Source organism: Stigmatopora nigra, chromosome 5 (genome assembly GCF_051989575.1).
Source record: "Stigmatopora nigra isolate UIUO_SnigA chromosome 5, RoL_Snig_1.1, whole genome shotgun sequence".
Taxonomy (NCBI): Eukaryota; Metazoa; Chordata; class Actinopteri; order Syngnathiformes; family Syngnathidae; genus Stigmatopora; species Stigmatopora nigra.
The window spans coordinates 7291267-7317668 of record NC_135512.1 but is presented as its reverse complement, the minus strand read 5'-3'; the positions used below and the strand labels follow the sequence as shown (position 1 = coordinate 7317668).

The window sequence follows — 26402 nt, the reverse complement described above, 5'->3', positions numbered from 1 at the left end:
CTTTTAAAAGAGAATCCATCATCTAATTATGGATTGGACACACAAGACTTTGAAAGAACTGACTTGTAACCCAAACTGTGACACTTGCGGTGTCCGTATGGGAGCAGGTTCCTCGGAGAGGGCGGCGTGGCTGGGACTTTGGCGCCGTCGGCCGTCATCGAACATTTACGGCCACACAAAGGAGATGCAGACGCCTCCTGGCCTGTTGGACAGAGAGCCATGTTAAAAGGGGCCACACTATGGAAAAGAAACTAAATTCAAGTTTACCATGAAGACAAAAACTCACCCACAAGATCCTCCTTGGAGGCGTTAGATCGTGGGGTGCTTCCAGGTTCGATCCTTTGTGACAACCTGGACAATAACAAGTTAACAAAATGAGCTTTCTAATTTGTAAGATTTCAGTCAACCAATTTCAAGTTTGGAATTAAAACGTAATACAACAAGTTAACACTTTAAATCCAACATTCTAAATGTTTAGAAATTCACTTGAAGTAGTTTCAACTAAAAGAAACAATCAACAAAAAAAAGCCCTACTGCTAGAAAGGACTTTGGAAGGCATGTGAGTAAATTATGTTTATAATATAAAGCTGATAAAATGAGTTAGAAATATTCTCAACCAAAACTTTCTCCACAGGACTTGAGAATTTGAATTAGGCCTATTAAAAAATATCAAAAGTTATGGGAAGTTTCTTCTTTTTGTGATGGTGATTTACTTGTAGTTGTCGTCCTCCACAAACTTCTGCAGCTCCTCGATGTACCTGACGGAGTTGAGATACTTCTGTATGTGATGTAAAAGCGGGATATCTGAAACCAATATGTCGGAAAATCAGTTGCTCAGCACGAAAAGTATTAAAAAAACAGTCCCGTTTTAGAGCAGTGGTTTAATAATGTAAATTTTGTTCCCTATCGAGGTTCACATCCTCCACTGAGGAAGCAACATGGGGAAAATGACTAAATCGGCGTCATTTTTCATACATTGATGGGGGAGGTGTGTCAATCGGGCATATGGTAAAAAAAAGCGCAAGATATGTACGTCATCATCAACGTTATCGGACTAAAATAAGCTAAATAAGCGAAGAATTGTAGCGTAGTGAAGGGACGTCGCTCCGCTCACCGTATGTACAGGATCTCTGCAAATCGGAGATAATTCTGAGGATGTTGTTCATCAGGTTGGAGCGCTGCTCATTCTCCAGAATGCTGCCTGTGGACGGGTAGGCCGAGTCCACGTAGGTCAGGTCAGAGAGGTACATCCCTGAGAGAAATAGAGAGAGAGAGAGGGGAAGAGGAAGGAAGTCAGGTTAAGCTTTGTCGCATCAAGTCAAGCATTTGATCTACGCTCCAAATGGGGATCGGGGCCATCTGTTGGCAGTCTAACAAAAACAAATTTTACCGGGAGTTCAGCTCATTACAAAGCAAAGGCAAATACACAAATGAATAGGAACACAAAGAGAGCAGATGCCGGGTCCAACGCATGAGTGAGGACCCACCGGCTCGTTTCATGTTTCACTTGTTTTGACGAGTAAAAACACTGGAGCAAAAAATCCCTGTGGAGTTAGAAATCTTCTCCCAACTTATATCAATACATTCTCTTAGCAATTCATCAACCAGAATAGAATTGACTGGAAAGGGTTGGCGGCCAATGATCCCAACGAATGTAAGATACACCTGAACTTGTTTTCCCAGCAGATCCATCTGTTCTTAGGCTCTAAGTAGATGACGGTGTTGATTAAAACAAATAGGCAGGAACATACTATACACACCTGGACAGTCAGTGGATCTCGAATTACCAGGACAATCATTTAGGTCTACAGCCTTTCTAAGCACTGGTGGTAGTTAGAAATAATCGGTCTTTAAATTGTAGGAGGGGAAAGTGGTCAATGCGAAGCCAAAGAGGCTCCAGGCAGAGCTTTGCGAACAGCAATAAGCTGAAGCAGGGTAAGTACATATGGATAATTGAGCCAAATTTGAGGTGGATTCCCTGCTTCTGATCTAAGTCAGCCACTGCAGGATTGCCAAATGATCCTCTATTATTCTTAAGTCAGGACAAATTTAGAGATTTGTAACTCTTGCTCATCAAAGTTTCTAAAGGTTGGGGATTTTTTTGTGATTTTAACGTCCTATGGAGTGATTTACAGGAAGCTGCTGTAGAAAAAAAGAAGAGAAACCATACGATGATCGAATCTAAGGCTTCCTAATCATAATTCAAAAAGGTTAAAAAAAAATACACATTATGGACTAGTATTTTCTTTTCTTTTACTTTTGGCAACTGGTTGGCTTTAAATTTCAAGTTCTAACTTTTTTCTCTTCACAATCATCAAATTGTTGTGTAGAACTGAATCCTGATTGGACATTACTATTTGCCCCATTAATGGATGATGCTTATTAAATAATAAAACTTCTTTTTAAGTGTTTAGTCGTCTCTACCTACCAAAAAGCAAACATTTATATAGCAACCTGTTAGCCTTTAGTTACCATTGTAACCCCACCCAATAAAATACATTACAATTCCATATCTATCTTGCGATTGACTTCTAAGGGGAAAAAGTCAGTCACAACATATAACAATGTGGTGCTAAGACTGGCCAACGATAAACCAGAACCTGTTATGGAATCCACCTGAGAGATGAGTTCCAACCAAGTAGTGGTTTAAAAATGAAACTCCTCTTTTCTCCAATCAGTGACATCAGAAGAAGGCTGGCCCTCTCCAAAGAAAACAGAGAGGAGGGACAACAGAAGGGGGGTGGCAATCTGGAACTCTCACACCCCTTCTCCTCGTCAAGTCACCCCCATCCTTTGTGGAAAAAGCAGAGGCATCAGTCCTCAAGAGTCCAGTCTGCGCGAGAGGCCGGCCTCTGAAACTTGGGCTTGGCGCACATCTCTGGGAAGTAGTAGGGGCGTCCGTAGCAAGAAAAGGTTGATTTTGTAGGAGGGTACAAAAGAGAAGGCGACGGAGATGAGTCCCGCTGGCTAAAATCACAACACAGTGCAGACGGCAGACCTTAACTTCAGGACACACGCTTCACCGCTGAGAACAAGGTAAGAGTGTAGTATTGTGCTTGGTCTACTCGTGAGTGTGTGTGGAGGAATTCTGCAGAGCTTTTGTGCCTGGAAGCTCCAGACAGAACTATTTAGAAGGACTAGCCTTCTCTCAGGAAGTGTCAGGCACGAGAAAACACGTGACTTCAACTGTGACATCTGTGTCAATTCAGACTGGGACTTACTGGAGAATCATCAAGTGACATATTAATATGTGGCTGCTTAGCAGCGGGGGAGAGAGAGAAAGCACAAGAGGAAGGAAGCAACATTCCTGCCAAAACACTTGGTTGACCCGATCAGATGGGAGAGATTGAGAGATATTTGTTTTTTCCTTCTTAAAGGCGCATCATCACCTGAAGCATGGTTCTTCTCCGGGTTGAATTGAAACATTAGCACAAAATACGGCCATCTCTCAATATTTAAAATGGTGGAAACATTTCCACACAAAAGCATTTCTGTGGTTGCTGTCAACTATCAGGACAGAGAAAGGACAGGCTTCAAGAACTATTTGGATCGTGGTGTTGTGTAAAGACAGTCCGGAGAAATAATATTCATCCGCAGCTCTGTTGAGTCTGGAAATTGAGAGTTTAAGGGAAGATCCAGTCATAAAAAAGTGGAGAAACTGCTTGATGAACATCCAGGACATTCCAGCTTTCACCTGAGACTTTTACTGCAAGCTCTCGAGTAGTTTTCAAGGCACTTGGGAAGCTCAGGACACACTTCCGGGTTAGCATCCAGTAACAAATTGCTAGTTTGCCAGGAAACTGACACTCAAGTTGATGGGCTCCAGCCGATTTGCCAATATAGACATTTGACAGAGTTCAGTGACTAAATTATGCTACTTGTAGTTATGTCTTGATCAACTGAGTCACATTTAATTTTGATTCCATTGACAAAGATCTAAAAGAAACCCATCTCAAATAACATTGCAATGATACATTTTATCAGAGGATGGAAAGTGTTTGATGACTCATTGACAGACCCAGAAGCACAAGTGTTCAATTGTGAGGCAGCCATGTGTTGTTATCTTCTGGGTGAAGCAGAATTTCTATGGAAAACTCAACCATTCAATTGCACTTGATGATTTACTGGTAACCAGTCCCTGGTTACCTCTCTCTGAATTGTGGTCAAAGACATCTGGGAGAGACTCTACATCACCCGCTATAAGGATAAGCACTCCAGAAAGATATATGAGCGGTACTAATATGGATTGGTCTACATAGCAGTTTGGCCTCCTGTGTGAAAGAGATGAGACTATCTAAAAACAATAAAATAAAATAAAATAAATTGGCCTGATTACTCAGACCTATCTATGACTATTTTGGGAGATGTCAATTGAAATCTACAAAGAGAAAAAAGAAAAAGCTTGCACTAACAAAAATATCAAATGTAGACAAATAGCACCTAGAATTGCAGTGTAAATCATGATTACAGGACAAAGAATATGAAGTTGGTCATGGAAAGCTTTTTACTCAACACTAACACTCAAATCCACTCTGGGATGGATATCCAGCAAAGAGAAACAATACCAGAAGGGGTTGTAATTCTCTTCCGGTTCTCCATTCTAACCCGGATCCCCGGGCGGCTCGAACCACAATTTACCAAGGACAACCACTATGTACATTACGTCAGAGGGGGAACCGGGCAAGGAATTTCCAGAAATGATCAGGTTATAATACAATACCTGGAGTGTGTTTAAGGCAAGGACACAAAGGGCTGTGTGTGTGTGTGTCCTAGGGTGATGGGAAATTGCAGGGTCCTTATCCTGACAGTGTGTGGCTTGCAACCAGTGAGAGAGGGCCTTTTATGAATTGCTGTGAGAGCTAACGGGAATAGATTGGGCTATATTTGCTGCCAAAACCAGAAGGATTGAGAATCTCGAAAGACAACTAGAGCTAGCAAAGGTACCGTATGGGATGTCAACATATATCCAATTTATATCCACAAACAAACGAGGGCAGGTCAGATTCGGACCGAACCCAAATCGGATTGTTCAATGGCAGGGATAACTTAAATACAAAAGCCACTATTTGTACTTTCATAGTTTCAACTACTGCTTATATGAAACAACTCTAAACCACAAAACCTGAAAGGCAATTCAATTACTGTACTAAACTATGTTTGTGGGAGTGGAGGTGGGCCCTCACAAAGAGCAATTGATCGAAACAGCAGATGGGTGTTGACACGGTGAGAAGGGGAATGGTGGGACGGTACCCTAATCCAGCATAAAGACCTCTGACCTGCCCATCAACCAACATGGTTAATGTTTCACTGCTACAAAAAGGAAACAGATTGGGGTGAACGTGCACTACAACTCAGTAGCAAGCTGGCAAGACGTCTTCTCCAAAGTGAGCCACTTAATCTGGGAAAACATCTCCATTTCCACCCCCCACCCCCCATCTTTCACCTTCTAATCCCAAGGGAAGCTCCGACAAGACCGCTGGCTCAGGTCCCGCTCCGCGAAGAAAATCCTCCGTAGCGCCATTTTTTAATACGTCCCACATGTGGCGTTTAACAGCGAGACGTAAAGCGCCGCCGCCGCTCGTACGACAACACAAAAGCATTTTCCATCCCACGCTGGTGGCGAAGGCTAATCTAGGCATTTTTCATTTTACACGGCTCCATTTTTGTGCTTGAAAAGGTCAGCGGGCATGCTGTGCTCAACTCACATCTTGGGTTTTGTCAGTTTATCAACACATTTCCCTCCCCGCCCCTCTTCCACAATAGTTGGCAGTTATTGCTGTAACATCTGTTTCAGCGAGCAAAAGGAGGGAGTTCATTTGTATGTAGTGCAAACAGTGGCTGGTAACATGATGTAATTGAATGCTTGGACGACAGCACAAGACAGATATTTGATCCTTAAAATTGCAAATTTCTTGGAGATTTCTTGGGGCATTTGGACAAGTGGGAAAAATAATCATTTTCTAAATCCAGGTGTTTTTGATGCGAAGAATTACATTATACGGGCTCTATAAATATGTACATTTCCCCCAGGTTACAGCTTTGGTAAATCACCGCAGACAATAAGCACTTGAAAGTATATAACCTGATGGCGGAAAATGCATTAAGACTTCAGAAATGAACTATTGCATCCATCAAATATGTAATGTATCACTAGAGTCAAATTCAAGGTTTTGGGGGCCAGATGTGGCCTCCTTAAATTATTTTTGATGCCCTACTAACGGAAATAAAGGGTTTTCATGTTTCTTGCAAAGTACATACACATATAGGCCATTTTATGGCATGTTTACAATATGACATGATTAAATCTATGTTTTAAAGATGATTCAATGAAAAAGACGAAATTAAAAAAGAACAAATCTTACTCCAAATTACGCATTTGCCTTTTGTGAGTGGGTCATTTATTCCAATTTGCAGCAGTAGTAGATGTGTATTCACAACCTCTCAATTTAAATCGATTTGACATCTAACACCATCAAAGGCAGGTACTAGCTAACTGTTTTATTTACGTACCATAAATTTATGTTTTGTCCGCTGGTACAGGGAAATGCACTGCCTGTTCCGCATATTATATTCAAGAAATATATTAGTTTATGTAAAATGGCGATAAAAGACACCACTGGCCTCTATATAACTCATTAACATTGGTTATGATGTCATTTAAAAATCCCTAGTTTTTCCATCTGCCTGTAACAGATGCAGTTTTGCACAATGAGCTCATATCTTATTTTATTTATTTTTAGCCCCTCAGACATCATAAAATATTATTTCTGCCTCATATAAGACAAAAACATTCACTTCAGCTGGCAGTAACACATGGAAGCGTTTACATTTTGTACCAATATACGTATATATGTGCGGGAAAACAACTTAAAGCATCAGGGAGTCCAACAAGCTACTACCGCACTCTTTAATTATTAAGGGATGGGGATGTGAAGGAAATACCTCACCTCCTGTACATGCTGTATGAGACAAAGAGCCACATTCAGTGAGAATAAGTAGGGTGAAAAATCTTTAAAAAGGACCATAAATATTAGGGACTACTTGGCTTGCTGACGTGCACACATCTCTCCCAAGGCCATTTTTCACTCTGTCAAACTGATTAAATGGGTTCCCTCTTGGTACTTCCACAAAGTGGTATTATTCATGTATTTTCTACTTAAAGGAATGTCTTGGACTTTAAGGTGTGACACCATGGGTGGGCCAAGTACCCTATTATAAGGGTTCATAGGGGATTTATAACATCAAAAGTCCAGCAGGTTATCGTATGTGTATTTTTTTTGTGGCTTGTTAGTTTATATTTGTGCATTTACATTGTCTCTTTCATCTGTCATTGAACAATTGAACAGTTCATCAGTTCAAGAGCACCTCAAACCAAATTTAATGACAATTTTGGGGTGATTTTCAATATTGAATCCACACACACACAAAAAAGAGTAACTGAGGAATATAAATTTGTCGGCACATGCAATGCAGTGCAAGTCCAATGACACGCTAAAGTTCGAACGTCAAAATGAAATGGGCGTTTAGTGCCATCGAGGACAGACAATGAAATGACTGCCTCTATATAGAGTTAAAAATCACAAAAGTTGGTTCATGAGCACCTGTGTTGAAATGAAAATGGCTAAAATCCCTGAAGAACCAAAAAGCGTATAGTACTAAGCAAATAGGTGACACACAAAAAACATTTGTTTCTTGCATGGATATAGCAAAGACAGTTGAATGAAACTGCAGTGCCAAAATAGCAAAGTGGGAAGGGAGGTCTGTTAATAACAGTTAGACGGTTAAGGACCCCGGCTGTGCACTTAGAAAGACTTATGGCACTAGCCCTGTTGCCAAAGTACACTGTAAGGCGGGTGGGGTTGGAGGCTAGCAGCGACTTCATTGTGTCATGCTGATTTCTGCTGCTTTGTTATTGAGCATGTGAGTTTGTGGAAAGTGACAATGAATGAATCAAGTCTAACTTTGTATGCCAAATTGCCCTTCAAAGGATTTGGCAGGAACAGCAAAGAGGAAGAGTGGGAAGAAAGTAGAATGTGTGATTACAAGAAAGGAAATGGACTGACAAGGTACCAATAAGGTGAAAGGGAAAAAGAACATTTTGAAATGACGGGAGTTTTTGCTCAATTCAGGGTTACAGACAGATCAATTCCTGTATAGTCCCAAAACATGTTACTACTGCTTTATATTCCTTGCCTATTTTTTTTTCCATACAACTGACTGTATTTATGAGTTATTTTCCACGTTAGGCAAAGGGTCTGACTTGCATACAAATTGGATTGAATTACTTCATCAAGAAAGCCATTCACGGCAGAGCTGGTGTCGGCTAGTGTGCTGATGCAGCCTAAGTCATTCCCATTATTCATCTAAGCGCTGTCAACTAGCCTCTGAAAAGATTAGTAACTCATCCGGATAGTCACACATGCAACCCATAGCTGTAATCCTGTTCCTTCTAAACATGGATCTAAGGAAAGTGGGCGAAGGAGTTGTTTGAAGCCCTCAAAAACCACAATGCCGTCATACGGGGAACACAGAAGGGACCAGGTTTCATGGACTTTGCAATGAGTCAAGACTGACTGTCAGAAGCGGAGCCGCCAGATTAGAAAAAGGAAAGACCGAGGCCAGGGAGCTAAATGGCGTCATCGTTGTTGTGCCAGTTGCTTGATGGAAAACAGAAATAGGATTAAGCCGACACGAGCGTTAAGACTATTTGGTGCCTTTGTTGAAGGATATATGGGACTTTGACTCATGTGTTAGTTGGATTTGTACGCCATGGGTCAGGTAAAACCATTGTAGATCATCATTAATCCTGCTCAGAATTGGGCAATCATCTGAATCCAGTCTTGAATAGGTTACAGAGGCTTTTTCAATTTGGACCATTTAACTATGAACATGTTGATGCAACAACGAAAGAATAGATGGCAAGAATTGTAAAGGAAATGTAATATTTGTGCGCAGATTTAACAGCAGCGTCTGCGGTTGTCTTCATATAAAAAAGTAGTTGATTATACACAATTGTGGTGAGATTAAATTTAAAGGGACAAGCAAAGCAAACAAATGTATAGAAAAGGAAAGACGCTGGTCAATTGAGTTAGCACTGAGGAATGCGCGGCTAGATGCAAAACTGAATGACTGATTATCATGTTTGACATCTTAAGGTTAACATGGCAATGAGGAGAAAAAAAAATTCAATCATAAACGCTTCTGGCCAAGCTATCATCGATCTGGAAGAAGTGGTGTGCTATTGCGTTTTTCAAATATTAACATTATACACTCGCAATCTTTTAAAATGCATACCAAATGCAAGATTGTTTGTTTTATACTGAGAGCTTTTGGCAAAATGAAGCGGCGATGAATGCCCAAGTTCCAGAAATGACATTCTCGCTTTCTGCATTATTCATTTTGCATTCTTCCATAACCATGTCACTGCACCCAAAAGGGTTCATCTAATACAATAAAACTATCAAAGCTTGAAAATAGGTAGCAAAGACAAAGCTCAGTCATCATCCACCACACATAGGCTCTTAAGCTACAAACTGTCAGATAAACAGTGTGTCTCGAAGTGGGGGAAGGAAAAGATACAAAACAGATCTTATGTTGGCAGGTCAGCCTTATGTGTTCTTTCAGGTTATTGCATGCTAACAAAACTAAACCCTGACAGACTTTTTCAAACAAGCACTCACTAAAATGTGTCAAATAAAGTCGGTGGTGATCAACTTTGGTGTGTACTTTACACCCAAGCTGCTTGATTTTTTTCTGAGGTGACAAGGTAACCTCAAACCTTAGATCCAGTATGTGCATTTTATTCATAATTATTTTTGCTGAACTCCCAAAACTACTGTCTGCCAAATACTAGACTTTTAAGGTCTTGTCTTCACAGACTGGATAGCCTGGGAGGGCTTGGAGGAAGAGGGTAGGCACAAGTAGCTGTCCATCAATCCATCAGAGCAGAAATGCGGGGGCTGATGTGGACCCTGTGCGCCCTACTTTGCCTCTCCCATTGGGAGGGAAGCTCCTGCTGGGCTTCTGGTGAGACCCAGGGAATAAAAGAGACATCTTTTCAAAGAAGTAAAAGAGCTGCCGTGGATGCCGATGCCAAGAAGTGTTCCTACACCTTCCTGGTGCCTGAGCAGAAAATTACAGGTATAAATAATATGGATATTTTTGCCTGTTTGTCTGATGTCTGTGAATATTTTAATTCACCTGGGTCATTTCCTTGTAAGGGTAATCAGTTACAACTGATCCAAATGTAGTACATTTACCTCTTCTGAGACCAATACAAATTTATGAAATTCTAAAATTCATTTGTCACAAATCAAATCAACTGGGCTCCCTATTTGGACATTGCATGTTCTGTCTGTGCCTGTGTGGGCTTTCTTTGGGTATACCCTGTTTTCCTCAGACATCCCCAAAACATGCCAGATTTAACCCAAAAGTTTTTGTCCACTTTTTAAAAATACCTTAATTAATCCACCATAACATGTGGGAAATTTACCATATCCTCCCCCAAAATTGACCTCAGTCATCAACTGACACTTCCAACATTTTAACTAAAGATTTAATAGATAATCCCCCATTGTTCTGGTGTGGATGAATAACAGAAGAGTTCATTGACTTCTGGCACACTGTCAGATGAATGTGAACAACTGTAGCTATTCCTGACTTCTCACTATCGGCACGTCATGTGTTATCAGGTCCAATCTGTGCCAGCTCCACAGGCCCCGAGCCAGACAAAGACAGAGTGACCCGAATGGACCTGGCAGATGTGCGGGAAGTCCTGAACAAACAGCGGCGTGAGATTGACACGCTGCAGCTGGTGGTGGATGTGGACGGCAACCTAGTCAATGAGATGAAGCTGCTGAGGAAAGAGAGTAGGAACATGAACTCCAGAGTGACCCAACTCTACATGCAGCTGCTGCATGAGATCATCAGGAAACGGGACAACTCCCTGGAGCTGGCACAGCTGGAGAACCGCGTCCTCAACGTGACCTCTGAGATGATGCGTCTGAACTCCAGGTACAGGGAGTTGGAGGCCCGCTTTGCCAGCATGGCTGGGGCGGTCAACAACCAGTCCGTTCTCATCTCAGCCTTGGAGGAGCACTGCCTGAGGCCCGCCGGGCGCGGCGATCTGCCTGCGGTGCCTCCGCTGGTTCAGGTGGTGCCGCAGACTATCCCTATCAACAACCGCTTCACCAATGAAATACAGCGGGACCACAACAACCAGGCTTTTTCGCGGGGATCGCGTGTCAACGCGCCCACCGCGAGCCCCTTTGGAAAAGAACCTCCTCCGCCACAGGGAACACTCACTTCTGACGGTGAGTACCAGTTATACAGAGGTGTGTTGGCGGGGGGTCCTTTGTTTTCTACATCTTGACATCAAAACCAAAGCCAAAACAACAGAGTGCATCCGGCAAGTGGTACATTTTCTCAATGTGCCATTTCAGACAAAAACTCTACATTTACCATTAGAGAGACCTGCAGCAAGTAGCCAGCTGATAAATGTCGATTTAGCTTGCCATTAAAAATACATTTCAATCATCTCTCTCCGTCGTTTGTTTTAATACATTTTAGCGAATCCAATAATTTCGTAGCGTGCAGACAGGAAGATTGTTGATGGATACTTGGCATTTCAGTGAGACGGTGATATCATCCAGTTTTCTAATCTGAGCATATGTAACCCATTACGCTAGATTTTAGCCCAACAACAAGAAGGAACAAAATCATCTAGCCTTCCAAATCTTTGTAAGAGTTAGAACATCTGAATGATATGAACATATTCTATGACAAGATGCAAGAAAGGGGCTGCATGAAAACAAGAGAATCCAAATTCAACATGAAAGGGAGTTCTGCAGTCACTCGAGGCGTTTTGTCACGACACTTACTGGAGTTTGTACGCAAAGCAGAATTTACCGTTGTCTAGAAATACAAAACGGGTGGATTCCTTCTTTCCCTAGTGGAAAAGTAGTTTAACAAATGTCAATATTGTCATCGTCGATTTATTTCAAAAAAAGGTTCAGTAAAGATCACTTTTGAGTTTTTATAACTAAAATGAATCATTGTATTGTAATGTACAGTGGTTGAAACAACCATTCTCAACATACTGCAGTGACAGTTAGGATGAGAGAGAAAAGCTCGTATTTCACCCGACTAAATACAACGTTGACCACTAATAGAATCTAGTCCACGCATGCTCACCATTACTATAAATACGCATTAACCGACCACAGTTTGTACTACTTGAGACCCTTTTGGAAACCGCTGTGGCTTTGCGGGAGAATTTAACTTGAAGACTCGACATCTCAGAACTTGTGTTTGCACAAAGTGATGTGACATTGACAGAAATGAACAGCTACTGGTGCAGGAGATCTATCAGTAGAACATTAGAAATACTGACACCTTACAATGGGTACTGGGTAGATCCAAAACTCAACTGGGAAAACCATTTCAAGCCTTTAGGCACAAGACAACATCCAGTAAAAGGCAAACGCAGAAACCCGTTGAAATTATTCAACTGATTTTGCGCTGGCTGCTCACTAGTGAATACCCACTCAAATAATCCAAAATGTGTTTGGATGGCTTTAGACGACAGGATGTTTGGAGGCTTGCAGCTGAAATGACTTGTTTTGCATCCCCCCTGGACACGGATATACTTTTTTGCCATCAATTACATTGGCTTTTTGGTTTTTAAAACCGTGTATGTATTCATGTAATTATTTCTGTATCGTTTTATAGACTTATTTGCAACCTGGAATGTATTTCATCAAAATAAATCTATATTTTTTGAACTGAAGGTCCATTCAAGGACTGCTTCCAGGTGAGGAAAGCTGGTCACACCACCAGCGGCATGTACCTGCTGAAGACAGACGGCAGCGAGCGTTTGATTCAAGTATGGTGCGAACACGGCCTCGACAATGGCGGCTGGACCGTTTTGCAGAGGAGGCGAGATGGCTCTGTCAACTTTTTCCGCAATTGGGAAAACTATAAGGTACATTCCAATGGTAGTAGCGAAGTCCAAGTATAATAAAAAGTCTCCCATAAAAGTTTTAACCTTCAAATGTCAAGCAAGTCCAAAGTTACTGTGACAAAAATAAAGCAGGGCAAGGTGAGGACAAAGTCATCTATGGCAAACTTTAGCACTGCTGCAACACTAATGAGGAAAAGTGCTATAGCAACCATTTGGGTGTTTTGGCGGGGGTTTCGTTTCGAGGCCACTAGGCCAACGCACGTTCCGTGACTATAAACAATTTAGCTGCAGATTTTTATACAAACTCCGCTCGTGGCCAGGGGCCATAAAGCAAATATAGCGAATTAGTAAAGGGCCATTGGGCTGAGATGGAAATGCGGTATGTGCTTATTTGTCCCCATTTTTGCTTTACAACTTCATTGGGGTACAAAACCCACTCCAGAAACTGACTGCAGCATCATCATAAATAAAAGAATACATTAAGAAATCAACCTCTGGCAACTCTTAGCAACTGTAATTAAATCCCAACTGATGAGATTCAGCGTTATTAATCATACTCTGCGAGGGGGATGACGCAAATCTATCCCTTGGCAGAGAGGTTTTGGCAACATTGATGGCGAACACTGGCTGGGTCTGGAGAATATCTACAACCTGGGCAAGCAGGGCGACTACAAGCTGATGGTGGAGCTAGAGGACTGGAATGGCAAGAAAGTATACGCCGAATATGGCAGCTTCCGCCTGGAGTCGGAGAGCGAAGGCTACCGTCTGAGGCTGGGGGCCTACCAGGGAAACGCCGGCGATTCCTTCACAAGCCACAACGGAAAACAGTTCACCACGCTGGACCGGGATAAAGACGCATTTTCAGGTATGTCATTGTGGCATAAGACGGAATTTCCACTTGTTTTCAAACGAATACGGTAATGGTTCCTATTGTGGTCCTGCTCCAGGTAACTGTGCCCACTTCCACAAGGGTGGCTGGTGGTACAACGCCTGCGGTCAGACCAACTTGAATGGCGTGTGGTACAGTGGCGGAGTTTACCGCAGCAAGTTTCAGGATGGAATCTTCTGGGCTGAATACGGAGGGGGATTCTACTCACTCAAATCAGTGCGCTTGATGATCCGGCCTATTGACTAAAAACTGGACCACAGTGGCTCCCTTAATTCCCTAGGCTTATTTTATTCTTATTTGAAGTATCCCTGAATGAACACTGTACGAGGACAAAGACTGACATTTAAGTAAGAGAATGGTGGATGCGTTTTCACAAGGACTGATGGACTTCAAGCAAATGCAAAAAAACATTAGGAAATATAAATTGGAAAAAAAGGAGTGTAAATCTAGCCTTATTCTACCAGGACAATCAGTATTATTTGCCAAATAATTCCTATTGGAAATAGGGAATGGTCTTTGTTTTGTTTTTTCCAATAAGAAAAATATAGTTCTCAGGATAATCTTACCTTTTTATCAAGGGCTAATTAAATAAAGTAAGATATTCATGGCCTAGTGTCACACAATGGGTCAAAATTGGAGGATATTTTGGCTTTTATTTTTTTTAAAAAACAAGCCTCCACTTTTCTAGTGTTGTGCGACATATTCACCAATAACACGTTGTTAAAATTGATTAGCTCATCATAACAGACGAAGTGTGGGATGATATATAGCTAGCTGGTACCACAGACTAGGAGGCGAAACTTGCTGATGTAGGTTTTCTACGACATGAATTTGCTGTAGCCGTTCTTTTGAAAAACGGGTCTGATGGTGTCAACTCTGGCGTATTATATGATTCCACAACAAATTATTATGTTTATTAAAAGAAATGTTCTCAGTTACCAGAGACAGCAGTGTTGTTTGAGATTAAATTTGAGGAAAAACAGCATTTTACAGGATATTCCAGACTTGTTTGGTACTTAACATATTTTCCTGCATCTGTTTTTGTTTAGTTCTCATTCTTTTCTCTCCAGTTATCATTATTATTAAGGCTTCTTTCCACCCAAGACACAAAAATAAGATTGAATTGGTGAAATGTTCTCCAGTTCTGGAATGAATTTTTACATTTTTGGGGGGATTCCTGGCAATCAAATCCACTGGCGTGTAAATAACTCATGCCTTTTGACAGTATACTTAATAGCTGTGACTCAGTTCAGGCCTAAATGTTCTCAGTGCCATTTATGCCACTCGCTGCTGCTTTCCATAGCCAGATATTTGTGGTAACGATTCATTTTCAGCCCAGTCGTGTCATGTTAAGCCAATTTATAAAACCGTAAAATGGGCTTAGGGGAGTACGCAGATGGAACAATAACTTTAATTACGGGGAAATGTTTTTCCTCACTCCAGTTGCATTCCCTTCACATTTTATAGAATCCAACAATATTTATGCAAACATTGTTTCAGAAGGATGAAATGGGGGTTGTTGTATAAAGGAGAAAGTAAGGACTGTGACACACAGCCAGTTGTCAGTCATTCTGTCCAATTAAAAGTGTTTGAAAAAACCTACACGTGTCTTTTAAAACATTTTTGTTCCCTGATAATTAAATACACATCTGTGACAGACGGAGCAAAATTTGGCACAAGTGGCCAAGAGAAAATTCACTTACAGTATGCGAGAGACCCCAAAGGAGCCAAGCAATTACTGCTACTGCAGACAAGGGGTGAAATAATGACTTAGGGAAGCCATTTGAAAGACGGTGTGTGTTTTATCACAGCGGAACTGCACGTCTCTGTGGTCTCTTTGTGTGCGTGATTGACTGGTGTGAACAGCCACCAGTTAATCACAGCGCTAAAACAGAGTGGCACTGTGAAAAGTGCAGACAAGGAGGTGGTCTGTGTCTACAGTGGGCCTAATGACAGGTTTGCGTTTCGAGTCCCTCAAGTCACTTGCGTGTGCAGAGCTCAGCTTGAAAGAGGCGAAAAAAAACATGTCTGCATTTCAGTAGCTATAGTACAAAACGAGCAAATCTGTAATGGGGAAAACCAAAAATACACAGTATGGCCATAAAACAAATGTGAGGATTTTCCTTGCTGGAAAGCGAGTGTGATGTCACCTTGGCAGGCAAAGCAAGGAAAGGGTGTAAAAGTGACAGAAAAAGGCAGCTTATTACTAAATTTCTCAGTGATTTACACATTTGTTCTAGGTGGAAGGAAAACTGGTGTCGAAGAATAACACCCGGCCAGTTGAATATTTTTATACTGGGAGGAGAAGGATAAGGCAGATGACATAATTTTGTGTTTGTTTTGTCTTCGTCAAACAGAGAACGTGTTGGAAAAACATTTTTTTTTTGTTTTCATTTATGGGATACCACTGTATGAAAGTGTATGAGTGAATTACCTAGATATGGTATACACGACACCATGCTCTGGCTGCTTATGTAGTCCCGGAGACGCTTGTAATTGTCCTCTTTGGACATCAGGAAGTCAAGTCGGTCAAATGTGGCCTTGTCCTTGCGACTCAGTAGCTGGAAAAATCCAATAATATGATCGCTTTAAGGAACTGGCTTGAATGGGTTCACACACCCAATAACTACAAAATTTCAGATGAAAATTTAGTTGTGAGGTCAAATAAGCAATGAGGTGGTGAGGAACATGTCATTTTAAAGGGTATCTACAGACAACTTTTGTATTTTAAAAATCTTGCAAAACATTTATTTTCAGGTGAAACAGTACATTTATCCAAAAAAGTGTTTTAGTACTTAGTATTATTAGATTATTTGAACTTTGAAGGGTGAAATATAAAATCTCCACTTCTGTAAATAAAATCGAGAGAGTAAAGTTGAACAAAAAGAGTTCTTCAAGTCCTATTCTAACATTTTCTTTTGGCACAGTTTATTTTTCCACACCTTTTCATCCATCTTTTATGTCATATGTTAGTTTTCACCAGCTTTTTATTTATGCGTCCCCAATTTCCAACAAAATAAACCTTTAAAAAGCGAGGATAAACATACTCACCGCCCATGTTTTGGTGAGCCGGAAGATGGGGGCGCTCTGTAGGCCCGACACCACCGCCATGACAGCGTGAAGGTTGTTCATTTCGCACAATTTCTAAAAACAAGACATGTAAGTCGTATTGACAATGTAAACAATCGGCAGCATTTTATGTGTCGCACAAGTAGGGGATGTGTGTACCTTGGCAGTGCGTATGTATAGACTCAGCACCTCGGCTCTGATCTTCAGCGTCTGCGCGTGGAGAATCTCCCGAACCACCCAGAAGCTTGTCTGGATCAAACACATAGAAGAAGAAATATTGGTCGAACTGAGCAAAAGCACATTTACTAGAAAAGCCATGACCGAAATCGTGTGACATTTTTCAAAGTCCTTATCTAGAGTTGTTAGAAATCTTTGGTGAGCCAAAGCTCACAGACAGCCGCTACGTCAACCCCGGCAACCTGTTAACAATATCACGCTCCAAGGCAAGGGGCCACAAAAGGACTTTTGCGTCGTTTGATCTGGTTCAGCTGTGAAAGCTTAAAAAATAGCCCCAATTCATGTTTTTTTTTTGTTGGAGTTGCTTCCTAGAGTTTTTTAAACCCTATATTGTAATAAAAAATGAGTTATGGGGGGGTTAAGCGTGTTGTTGTGGAAGGGGAGTGAAAAAAAAAAATTAAAAAATTGGAGCATATGGCATGTCAAGCTTATCTTAACTTGTGGATGAGAAGTCCATTGTAGATAGACCTGACTAATACCTCCTTGGTGAATAAAGAACTTAATTGACAGCAGGCATGAATCCTAATCCTGATGATCAGCAGGGCTGAGTGAAGATAAGGCTTCTTTCTGGGTTCTCCTTTGAAATGACGAGAGGCAATCAATCCCTGAAGTCTCAAAGCCCAGGTTCTTACCCTGGTTGTTATGGTGACGGAGTCAAGTCGGCTTGAAAGTGGGGGAAATGGGGGTTGGCTACAATGCTATAACGAGGTTGACAGGACATGGGTTTGCAAAGTGTGTTTATATTCATTCATTCGTCTTCCATACAGCTCATAAGGATTGTTGGAGCCGAAAGGCAGACTACACCCTAGACTTGTCGCCAGTCAGCCGTAGAGCACTCGCACTCAAAATCCTCATTGCAGTTATCTAAGCATGCTAAAAAAATACATATATGTACCCAATTGTGCTAGCACTTATTTTTTTCCAGGTACTTTAGCTTTTGTCTACCTCCCAAAACATATTTAGGTTCATTGAAGACTCTAAATTAATCATTGGAATGGATAGTTGCTCGCTATTCAATCCTAGGAACGACCAGTGCAGTCATTTATGCTGCATCCAGCTCTCGTAACCATGACAACTACAACCCGCTCGCATACAGAGGGGAAAAATAATAAGTACATATGTTGGGTCACTTGTATCTCAATGTATCACCATAGGCAGATTACCAAAGATTTTTCGGATTAATTTCACTTTGAATGGTTGGACAGGCAGTCAAAAGGACCCAAGCATTTTTAAACAAGGTATCTTCATTGGTTTACAGTACTTTTCTTTCTCGAGTCAGAAACCTGGTAAAATCAAGGACCTTCTTGACTTTTGTAATAGCCCACTTGGTGAAAATCATGACGGGAAAAAACCCTGAGAGTCAACTATTTGCGTACAATCCATTAAAATGGCCAGTGTTTCCACTACATTAATATAGAAGGCAACTGCTCCTTCAAATGTACTTCTTTTTTTTCATTCTGTATAAATTAATTTCCATGCATGAATGGTTGCCATCCTGTTTAGACTGCAAAGGAGGATGAAGAAAAAAAACCTCTCAGCAAAAAGGAACATTTGATTGCCTTGCTCAAAGCGTGCAGTCACAGTGGAGCAAACTGAATTGAAGGGTGGAAAAGTAGTTTATTTGAATGTTCTCTACTAAGCCCAGCGAGTACTGACACAAAATCCACCCATTTAATAGTCTGAAGTTAATATATTAAAATAAAAATATTGTAATGATCTGGAACCATTGATGGAATATAGAAACAGTGATTACATCAAGTTGAAGGTGTTTGACAGTCCGGTATCTCTGCATGGCTATTAATTTGTGGAACACTGGCATTTACATCTGGAATTATAGGATGTAAGCTATTACTGCATCAGCGTTTATGACAAAGCTCATAAAGTCAGAGCGGTGTGCATTTGTCCACCAAGCTGTAAATTATTATCTGTGCTTCTTTTTCTTAAATAGCCTGGCTAGGCTCCACCCTTGGTGTATAAGAGTGCCAACAAAGCTACGAGTGAAGGACAAAGACTTTTTTGCTCTTCAGCGGGAGTCCAGCAACCCAATCCTATTATCTGGGCGGCTAATTATCCTTGACTTTGGTGGGGTGCCTGACATCTTGAATCATCGTTTGGGATCTGCCACTCTAAGACTGATTTCCTCACAGACGCATTCTTGTTGGATGCTCTCATCCATTTAGACTAGGTAGATACTTAAAGGCGTATTTAAAGGCGAGCAGCAATATTGATTTCAAAGTGTCACCTTGTAGAATTGCCCATTTCTAAATAAACATTTTGAGGAGTGTTTCCCAACCTTTTTTTGAGCTGTGGCACACTTTTTGCATTGGAAAAAATGTCAAGGGACAACACCATTGATTTTAAGCTTGTAATAGATTACTATGTAGACTATTACATCCAATCAATTGGAAAGTTCTATTGGATGGCTTCATTTTATTGAGTCAGATGTCCAACTCTTCTTTTAGTGTCTACATATTTGTATTATACTGCCCCAAAGTGGCCAAGGGGCACATACAACAATGTTCATTGAATTGAAAGAAAAACACAGATAATATTGCATGTGGGTGGCACAGTGGGAGAGAGTGGTCAGCACTTCTGCCTTAAAGTTCTGAGATCAAAGGTTGAATCCCTGGTGGTTTTCAACCTTCCTGTGAGGAGTTTGCAAGTTCTCTCTTTTTCCTGCGTGGGTTTTCCTACTGTTTTCCTTCCAAATCCCAAAAATGTGCATGGTAGGTTCGTTAAACGCTCTAAATTAGGACTAGATATGTGAACATGAATGGTGGTCCGTTTCAGTGTGCCCTATCATTGGCTGGGATGGGCTCCAGCACCCCGTGACCCTGGCGAGGGTGAGCGGGACAGAAAATAAATGAGTGGATATTTTATGCCATTAGCGTGTCCCTTACAAAAGTACAATAATAAAGATAACTACATTACATTAAAATCACCATGGTAGTATATTCCCCTGAAAGAGCTTAGAAACACAAGAAAATAATTGGCTTTGTGAAGAATGGAAAAAGGACAAGAATAGAAAGATGTGGTGTTATGGGCCCGGTTGCAGAATGGCGGATGATGATGCAGTGTGCTCACCTGGTTGAACCTCCGAGTGAAGGCCACAACATTTGGAGCTGAGCTGTGCTTTTCCTTCTTGTTCCAACCGCAACTTGACAGCTCCTGAAAAAAAAAAAAAACAGAATCAGGGGAATTGTCATTCAGCTTCCCCTCCTCAACCCACTTTTTTTTTAAACCAAATTTTTGCTCGCAAGTTACTGAGAAGAATTGCAGTGAGATATAAATTGCATGGAGGAAAGAACAGAATTACACAAAGGCCTGATTATATCAGATATGTCAGGTATTTGTCCACCACAATGAAGGTATCCTTTATTTGTGTAAAATGTTAAAATGTATTGAGAATCAGTTTTAAGATGCATTCAGCCTCTGAATGGTAAAAGCACCAGTAAGGCTGTCTGGGGGCCAAGGAAACCAATGTTACTAAAATGATCCCCGTAATCCCAGTCAGACCGCTCATCTCGAAGCAAAACATGATCTGCTGTATTAGGACGGCACACAATAAGCCCTGTGTAAGTGCCTATATAGAAACTTCTGGTGTGAGAAAAAAAGAACCACATTTGGACCTTTGTGTTTGTAATATCCAATGACAAATGGTAAAACCAGACAATGGTTAGGTAAGATCCAAGTCCCAAATCTTGCTACAGTCCAGACAAGGATTTAGAGTCAGGATGTGGAAGCAGAAGCATGTCTCACTAAAGGTGAGTCAATTATTTATTTAATAAATTGTGCTTCAGCTTGGTAAGCCTGTCAATCATCTTCCACGGCTGACTAAGTATTCCCAAAATTAAGGACATAATCTTGACCACCGACCAAGTTTTATAGACTTGTAAAAACACTGGAGATTAAAGACAGGACTGTGGGAAGAGTATATTGAGCCTCAATAGGGAGAGAACATGAATCTGTCAATTCGGCAAGATGACATAAAACAAACAAACATCTGTTTAAACCAATATTGTGATTGTTTTGTAACATTCTAAACCATAGGTGTCAAAATGGCGGCCCGGGGGCCAAATCTGGCCCGCCGCATCATTTTGTGTGGCCCGGGAAAGTAAATCATGAGTGCCGACTTTCTGTTTTAGGATCAAATTAAAATGAAGAGTATAGATGTTTATTCAATTTTCAGATGTTCCACCTTTTAAATTTTTTAAGCCATTTTTTTCAGATTTTAATTCAAAAATCATTTTGTAAAATCTAAAAATATATATATATATAAAAAAAGGTAAAATAAACATTGTTTTAGATCTCTATAAAACGGAATAGTCAGGAATTTTAATCCAGTTCTTTTAATCCATTTATAAAAATATATTTTTTTTTAATATTATTTTTAAAATGGTCCGGCCCACATGAAATCAAGTTGACGTTAAAGCGGCTCGTGTTTTTTTTTGTACTACCTGAGTCTCATTAATTTGAGAAAAGCAGACCAGCGTTGTTTAGTTGCTAATGATCGGCTAACAACTACAGATAGAATTTAGCTCCAGTGTGCTGCGAGTACATCACCAGAAGTGTAATATGTGTTGGGAAGAAGATAACCAGCTGCAGCGTAACCACAGATGAGAATGACCTCATGAGTGATCCCGCAGCGGTTCCTTTTTCTATTGTCTACGTTGAAAACGGAAACCCGCAGTGTCGGAATACCCAGGGAGACGTGAGAATGAGTGGCGTACCAGGACCAGTTGAGGAATAATGGAAAAATTGATTGTACGAGCGTACATCAGCTTGCGGCCAGGCCAAGCAGAACCATCAACTGATTGTCAGATTTTGCCAGGTTTTTGCAACAGACCCCCGTGTTTTGATACAAAAAAAACAACACCCACAGGAGCAGAGAGAGAGAGAATTATGACGAGGATAAGGCCAGCTGTAGACTGAAATGTAGACCCTAGCTGAGATCTGCTTTGTGTCCCGGGCAACATTACTACTTTTTCCTGTGGACACCATTTGAGGTGATGACTTAACCAGGCCCGTTTTTTTTTTTTTTTTGCTACAGGCCGGTGGATGGATCGTTTGTCAAGAGCAGTAAAATTACACTGAGCGTGTTATAACGTCAAGTCTGCAGTGCAACCTTTGACACAGTTACTCTAGATCAATGTTCTCCAACCACTGTGCCACCATCAATTATTTATTTAGTAAATTTTGTTTCTGTTTGCTCGGCCTGTCAATCTTCCATGAGTGATGGTCACAAGTCATATATTGAAATGTTACAAGAGAAAAATCTGGAATAAAGTTGAACTATTAGGAGATTAAAATCAAAATATCAGGAACATTAAATCAAAGCTTGTACTAGAACACAATTTAAATTGTAATACGTACTCTGAAGATTAAGGCATTTTGTTGCTAATTTTCTGTAAGGTAAGGTGTTAGTGTTTGGCTTCGAGGGCTTCAACTAAATGTGTGTACATTTTTTAAAAAGTCATAATAATGCGAGATTGAAGTTCTTTTTTACAGATTAAATTTAAGAACTTGAAGTTATTCTTAAGAATGGCTTTTACATGAATGAATTGCTATTAATTTCTTAATAAATCAAAAATAGTAAACATTCCAATATTGCTTGATTATTCCCAAAAATAATCAGTGATTAGTCAACCATCAGAATAATCTTTTGGGTCCACCTTACTGTAACAAGTGAGGTTTTGACTTTGAGTCTCACGTGGCGCACTGAAAGTCACAAAGCCTACAAGCCGCCACGCTGGAGGAACACAACCTTCAATCTGCAAGTCTGCAGGATTCTCCAGGATTCGCACAGTGTGAAAGTGCGAGAAATGCACACGCCGGGACATAAAATTGAAAGTGATAGCCATGTTTCCCGAGGACTTTAAAAAGTGATGCTTAGCAGACTGGGAGGGAGGGAGACACCACATAACTCAATTGGCTGATGTGGTCATGAGTGACTCTCAGGCAGCGCTCTCTCTGTCACTTCATATTTCATTGCCTCCCATCTTGAGGTGATCAACTTTCGAACATTCAAATGGAAAAGACTGTTTCTTGGTATGGAAAATAATCCATAATATCGGGGGCCATTTTGACTTTTGGCAGCCCAGATAATTACAAGTAAAATAAAGACAAGCAATCATAATTTATAGTCTTCAATGAATCAAATGTGCATGTTCCTGGAATGCGGCAGGAAGTTTGGGGTATCCGGGGAAAACCCACACAGGCAAAAGGGAGAGATGCAAACTCTTCAAAATTTAAACCCCAAACCTCAAAACGACAAAGCCTATGTGCAAACCACTACTAGACCAACTTGTCTCCCATTGAACAAAAAACACAAAAAACTGCTGAGCAGTGAGGGTCAAACGTAGGTTAGCTTTCTTTGTTGAATATTGTTTTTAATAAAACTCCCGCACTTTGAATGAATCTCATGGAAGACAGGCTACAGCTGTTTCTTTGACGATTATGAAGGAGCATCAAACAAAAACATCTGATCTGATATCATGTGAAGAGCAAATAAGGATGAGTGAGTGAGTGAGTGAGTGGGAGCACTGCCATGCCAGAAAATCAATTTACAACATCCGAACACAGAGCTCCTCTCATCTCGTCTTGGGAGGATATATATTCTTTCCGGTGTGACCATTTTTCTTCCCTTATCATATAAAAAAACAGCACAATGATAAGGCAGCAATTACTGCCACCCAGCCCAGTCAAACTGTATTCAATGTCTATCTTTGTCAATGACAGAGAAACACGATCATTCAATTCAGTTGAAATACATTTGAAAAACGTTCACTATCAATGGCAATGAAAGCGTTAACAAAGTCACTTCAGACTTTGAAAATGAGACAAGATGAAGATTTTAAAAAAGTATAAACAAACTGAGATAGAAATGGAAAATTATCAAAAAAAAATCATGCTCTGATCAGAATTCTGCTACTATTAGTTTTCTTATCCAACAGTTACCATCTGTCTGCTTTTACGACCGTCTAGAATCTTCAAACGGCCAACTACATATTAATTGAAGCACATTATGATGTTGGAAAAGTCTTTAGTAGAAATCGAAGCAGGTGCCAAGTTAAATGACTATTACACAACCAGTTATTTAATACGCTCTTGCTCAGCCACAGAACAAAATTGAGACGACGGGTAGACGCACACGCACACCTGCTTTTTGCATTATATGACCACGAAAAGGACGAGGAAGTGGAAAAGAAGTCTTTCAATCACTAAAGTATATTTTCCTCATCCAGAGGCCAAACTCACAATATGCGTGGGCTCATAAAGCTCACCTGGTGGGCGAATATAAAACAGACGTGAATTTTCTTATTATTTTGTTCAGCATTTTGTGTCTGGTCATTGCTGGCAATCATTTAAAAAGCAGACAGAGCCCATTTTTGAATGTATTTATGAGATAACTCACCTCTGGCTGAATGGCTTTGAACACGGGTGCATCCATAAGCGTAATCTGGCCCTGTGGGGAGAAAAATCAAAATGTTATTAAATAGTGATTGTTTTTGTTTACTTAAAAATCAGTCCTGAAGAGACAGAGTGCCCTCTTGTGGTGGAGGGAAAAAAAGGGACTTTGGTTCAAACTACTAATTCACATTGCAGCACTGGTGAAGCAAGGTCACTCTCATTAATGGTGGATTTACACTGCAGGCTCAAGTGAAGGCATTTATCCAATTACTACAATCATTTTCAAACGATAACACCACCAAACAACAAGTTAATATTAATATACAAGGTGCAACAAAATGTAATGCACATTACTAGTGGATTAATGCCCTTCAATTGTATTGCCATTGATAAACTATTTTCCATTGTCTTTCATTAACTGACTTTTATTAATGTATTATCCTGCAAAATATATTAAATTTTAAAAAGCCAATTTGCAAAGGGGGAAAACAACAAGAATATATAATACAAATATCACATTTTTGGAGCTTTTGGCAATTATATCCCAAAAGTGATGGTTTAATCATGCAATTTCCAACCTTAGTGGACAATGTTCATTTGAAGATCACTTCAGTCCAGCAACCTTTGCTTGTATTTATTAAAAAGGTCTTCATTGTAACACCAGTTATTATTCCAACACAGCTCAGCATATCATATTTTTGCTTAGGTTTCAAATATACACAGCGGTAGTCGGACAATGCAAAGACGCACACACGCACGCACTTACAGCATATTCTTCCGGTGTGACCTTCAGCACGTCGAAGACAACCGCATCAAAGCTCTTCTTCAGCTCAGAGGAGCCTTTGTCACTAAGAGAATCGGAGCTGCTGCTCCTCTGAAAAAAATAAACGTACAGTTCAGCATGGGGCCAACAACTGAGAGAAAAAACAAATAGGTTATGAGAGGTGAACATTTGGGCAGGAAGACTATTGTACAAGATAAATAATATAAACAAAAAACGGATTTAGACATTACCAATTAATATCTACCCTTTATGTAGATGCAGGTTTTACAGTGTACTGAAGAACCACAGAAACATTATTATTATTAATACTTATTTGAATATATTTGATGTGTGTATACAAATTATAACATTTCAAAGCCTCGCCATAAGAGTGCCTTCCTTTAGCCTTGGCACCATAATGTCCTCACTCTGTCGCTTCTCTTTATATCGTACCCTGCAAATTTGAGTTAAAGGAGCAATAGTATGTAAAAATAGCACCTTCATTTTTCATGTGTACATGTGTACTTACATGGACTTTTACAAAAAAATACCTGTACTACAAGCATGTGTACATGTGTACTTGCATGGACTTGTACTAAAACTACCTGTACTGGAGCTAAAGGTATGTGCAGTGATTTATTGCAGATTTCAAGGAAATATAGTGTCGTCAAAGGTGGCCAATGAGTTAAATGAGTGCCCTACAAAGGGATAAGAAGAAGAAAAAACATCCAAAAATGCCTGGGGAAATGTCAATAGACAGTGAGAAGAGCCAAGAGTGGGTGAGGTGGCCTCACCTCAGAGATAGTGGCAGCAGTCGGGGCCAGGCTTAATTGGCCATTGGGGAAATCCATCATTCCCACAGCACGCGGCTCTAGCGCAGAAGACCGTCGTTCATCATGCTCCGCTGCAGCAAAAGCCCGCCCTGCCCTAACCAAAAAATACAAATCACGACAATACATAGTCATGAATATAGTCCTCATAGTAAGGCAGCACCACCAACTGGTTGCAAGGCTTCTTTCCACATATCAACAAAGTAAAAAATGTGCAAGATTATTTGATTGACATCCAAGTTG

The 26402-nt window shown here is 40.6% G+C and overlaps 2 protein-coding genes across 4 annotated transcripts in view; one reads left to right on the top strand and one right to left on the bottom strand.

Moving 5' to 3' along the window:
• The window catches only part of ralgps2 (Ral GEF with PH domain and SH3 binding motif 2), a 45876-nt gene that overhangs the window by 8205 nt on the left and 11269 nt on the right, over positions 1 to 26402 (bottom strand). For 2 of the 3 annotated variants that reach the window (XM_077717606.1, XM_077717609.1), the window contains exons 3-13: positions 26124 to 26256; positions 25333 to 25440; positions 24571 to 24621; positions 20241 to 20324; positions 17079 to 17168; positions 16902 to 16994; positions 16285 to 16411; positions 1115 to 1252; positions 714 to 804; positions 287 to 351; positions 64 to 202 (exon numbers count right to left, since the gene is read on the bottom strand). In XM_077717606.1, the coding sequence (XP_077573732.1) occupies positions 64 to 202; positions 287 to 351; positions 714 to 804; positions 1115 to 1252; positions 16285 to 16411; positions 16902 to 16994; positions 17079 to 17168; positions 20241 to 20324; positions 24571 to 24621; positions 25333 to 25440; positions 26124 to 26183 (1046 nt within the window). In that variant the 5' untranslated portion in view covers positions 26184 to 26256. The remainder of the gene's footprint in view (positions 1 to 63; positions 203 to 286; positions 352 to 713; positions 805 to 1114; positions 1253 to 16284; positions 16412 to 16901; positions 16995 to 17078; positions 17169 to 20240; positions 20325 to 24570; positions 24622 to 25332; positions 25441 to 26123; positions 26257 to 26402) is intronic. The other variant, XM_077717608.1, reaches the window with a different exon arrangement.
• Positions 2810 to 14508, top strand: angptl1a (angiopoietin-like 1a). The gene is made up of 6 exons (XM_077717905.1): positions 2810 to 3036; positions 9878 to 10140; positions 10692 to 11312; positions 12789 to 12982; positions 13556 to 13826; positions 13909 to 14508. The coding sequence occupies exons 2-6, from the start codon at positions 9951 to 9953 to the stop codon at positions 14094 to 14096; spliced, it is 1464 nt and encodes a 487-aa protein (XP_077574031.1). The 5' UTR covers positions 2810 to 3036; positions 9878 to 9950; the 3' UTR covers positions 14097 to 14508.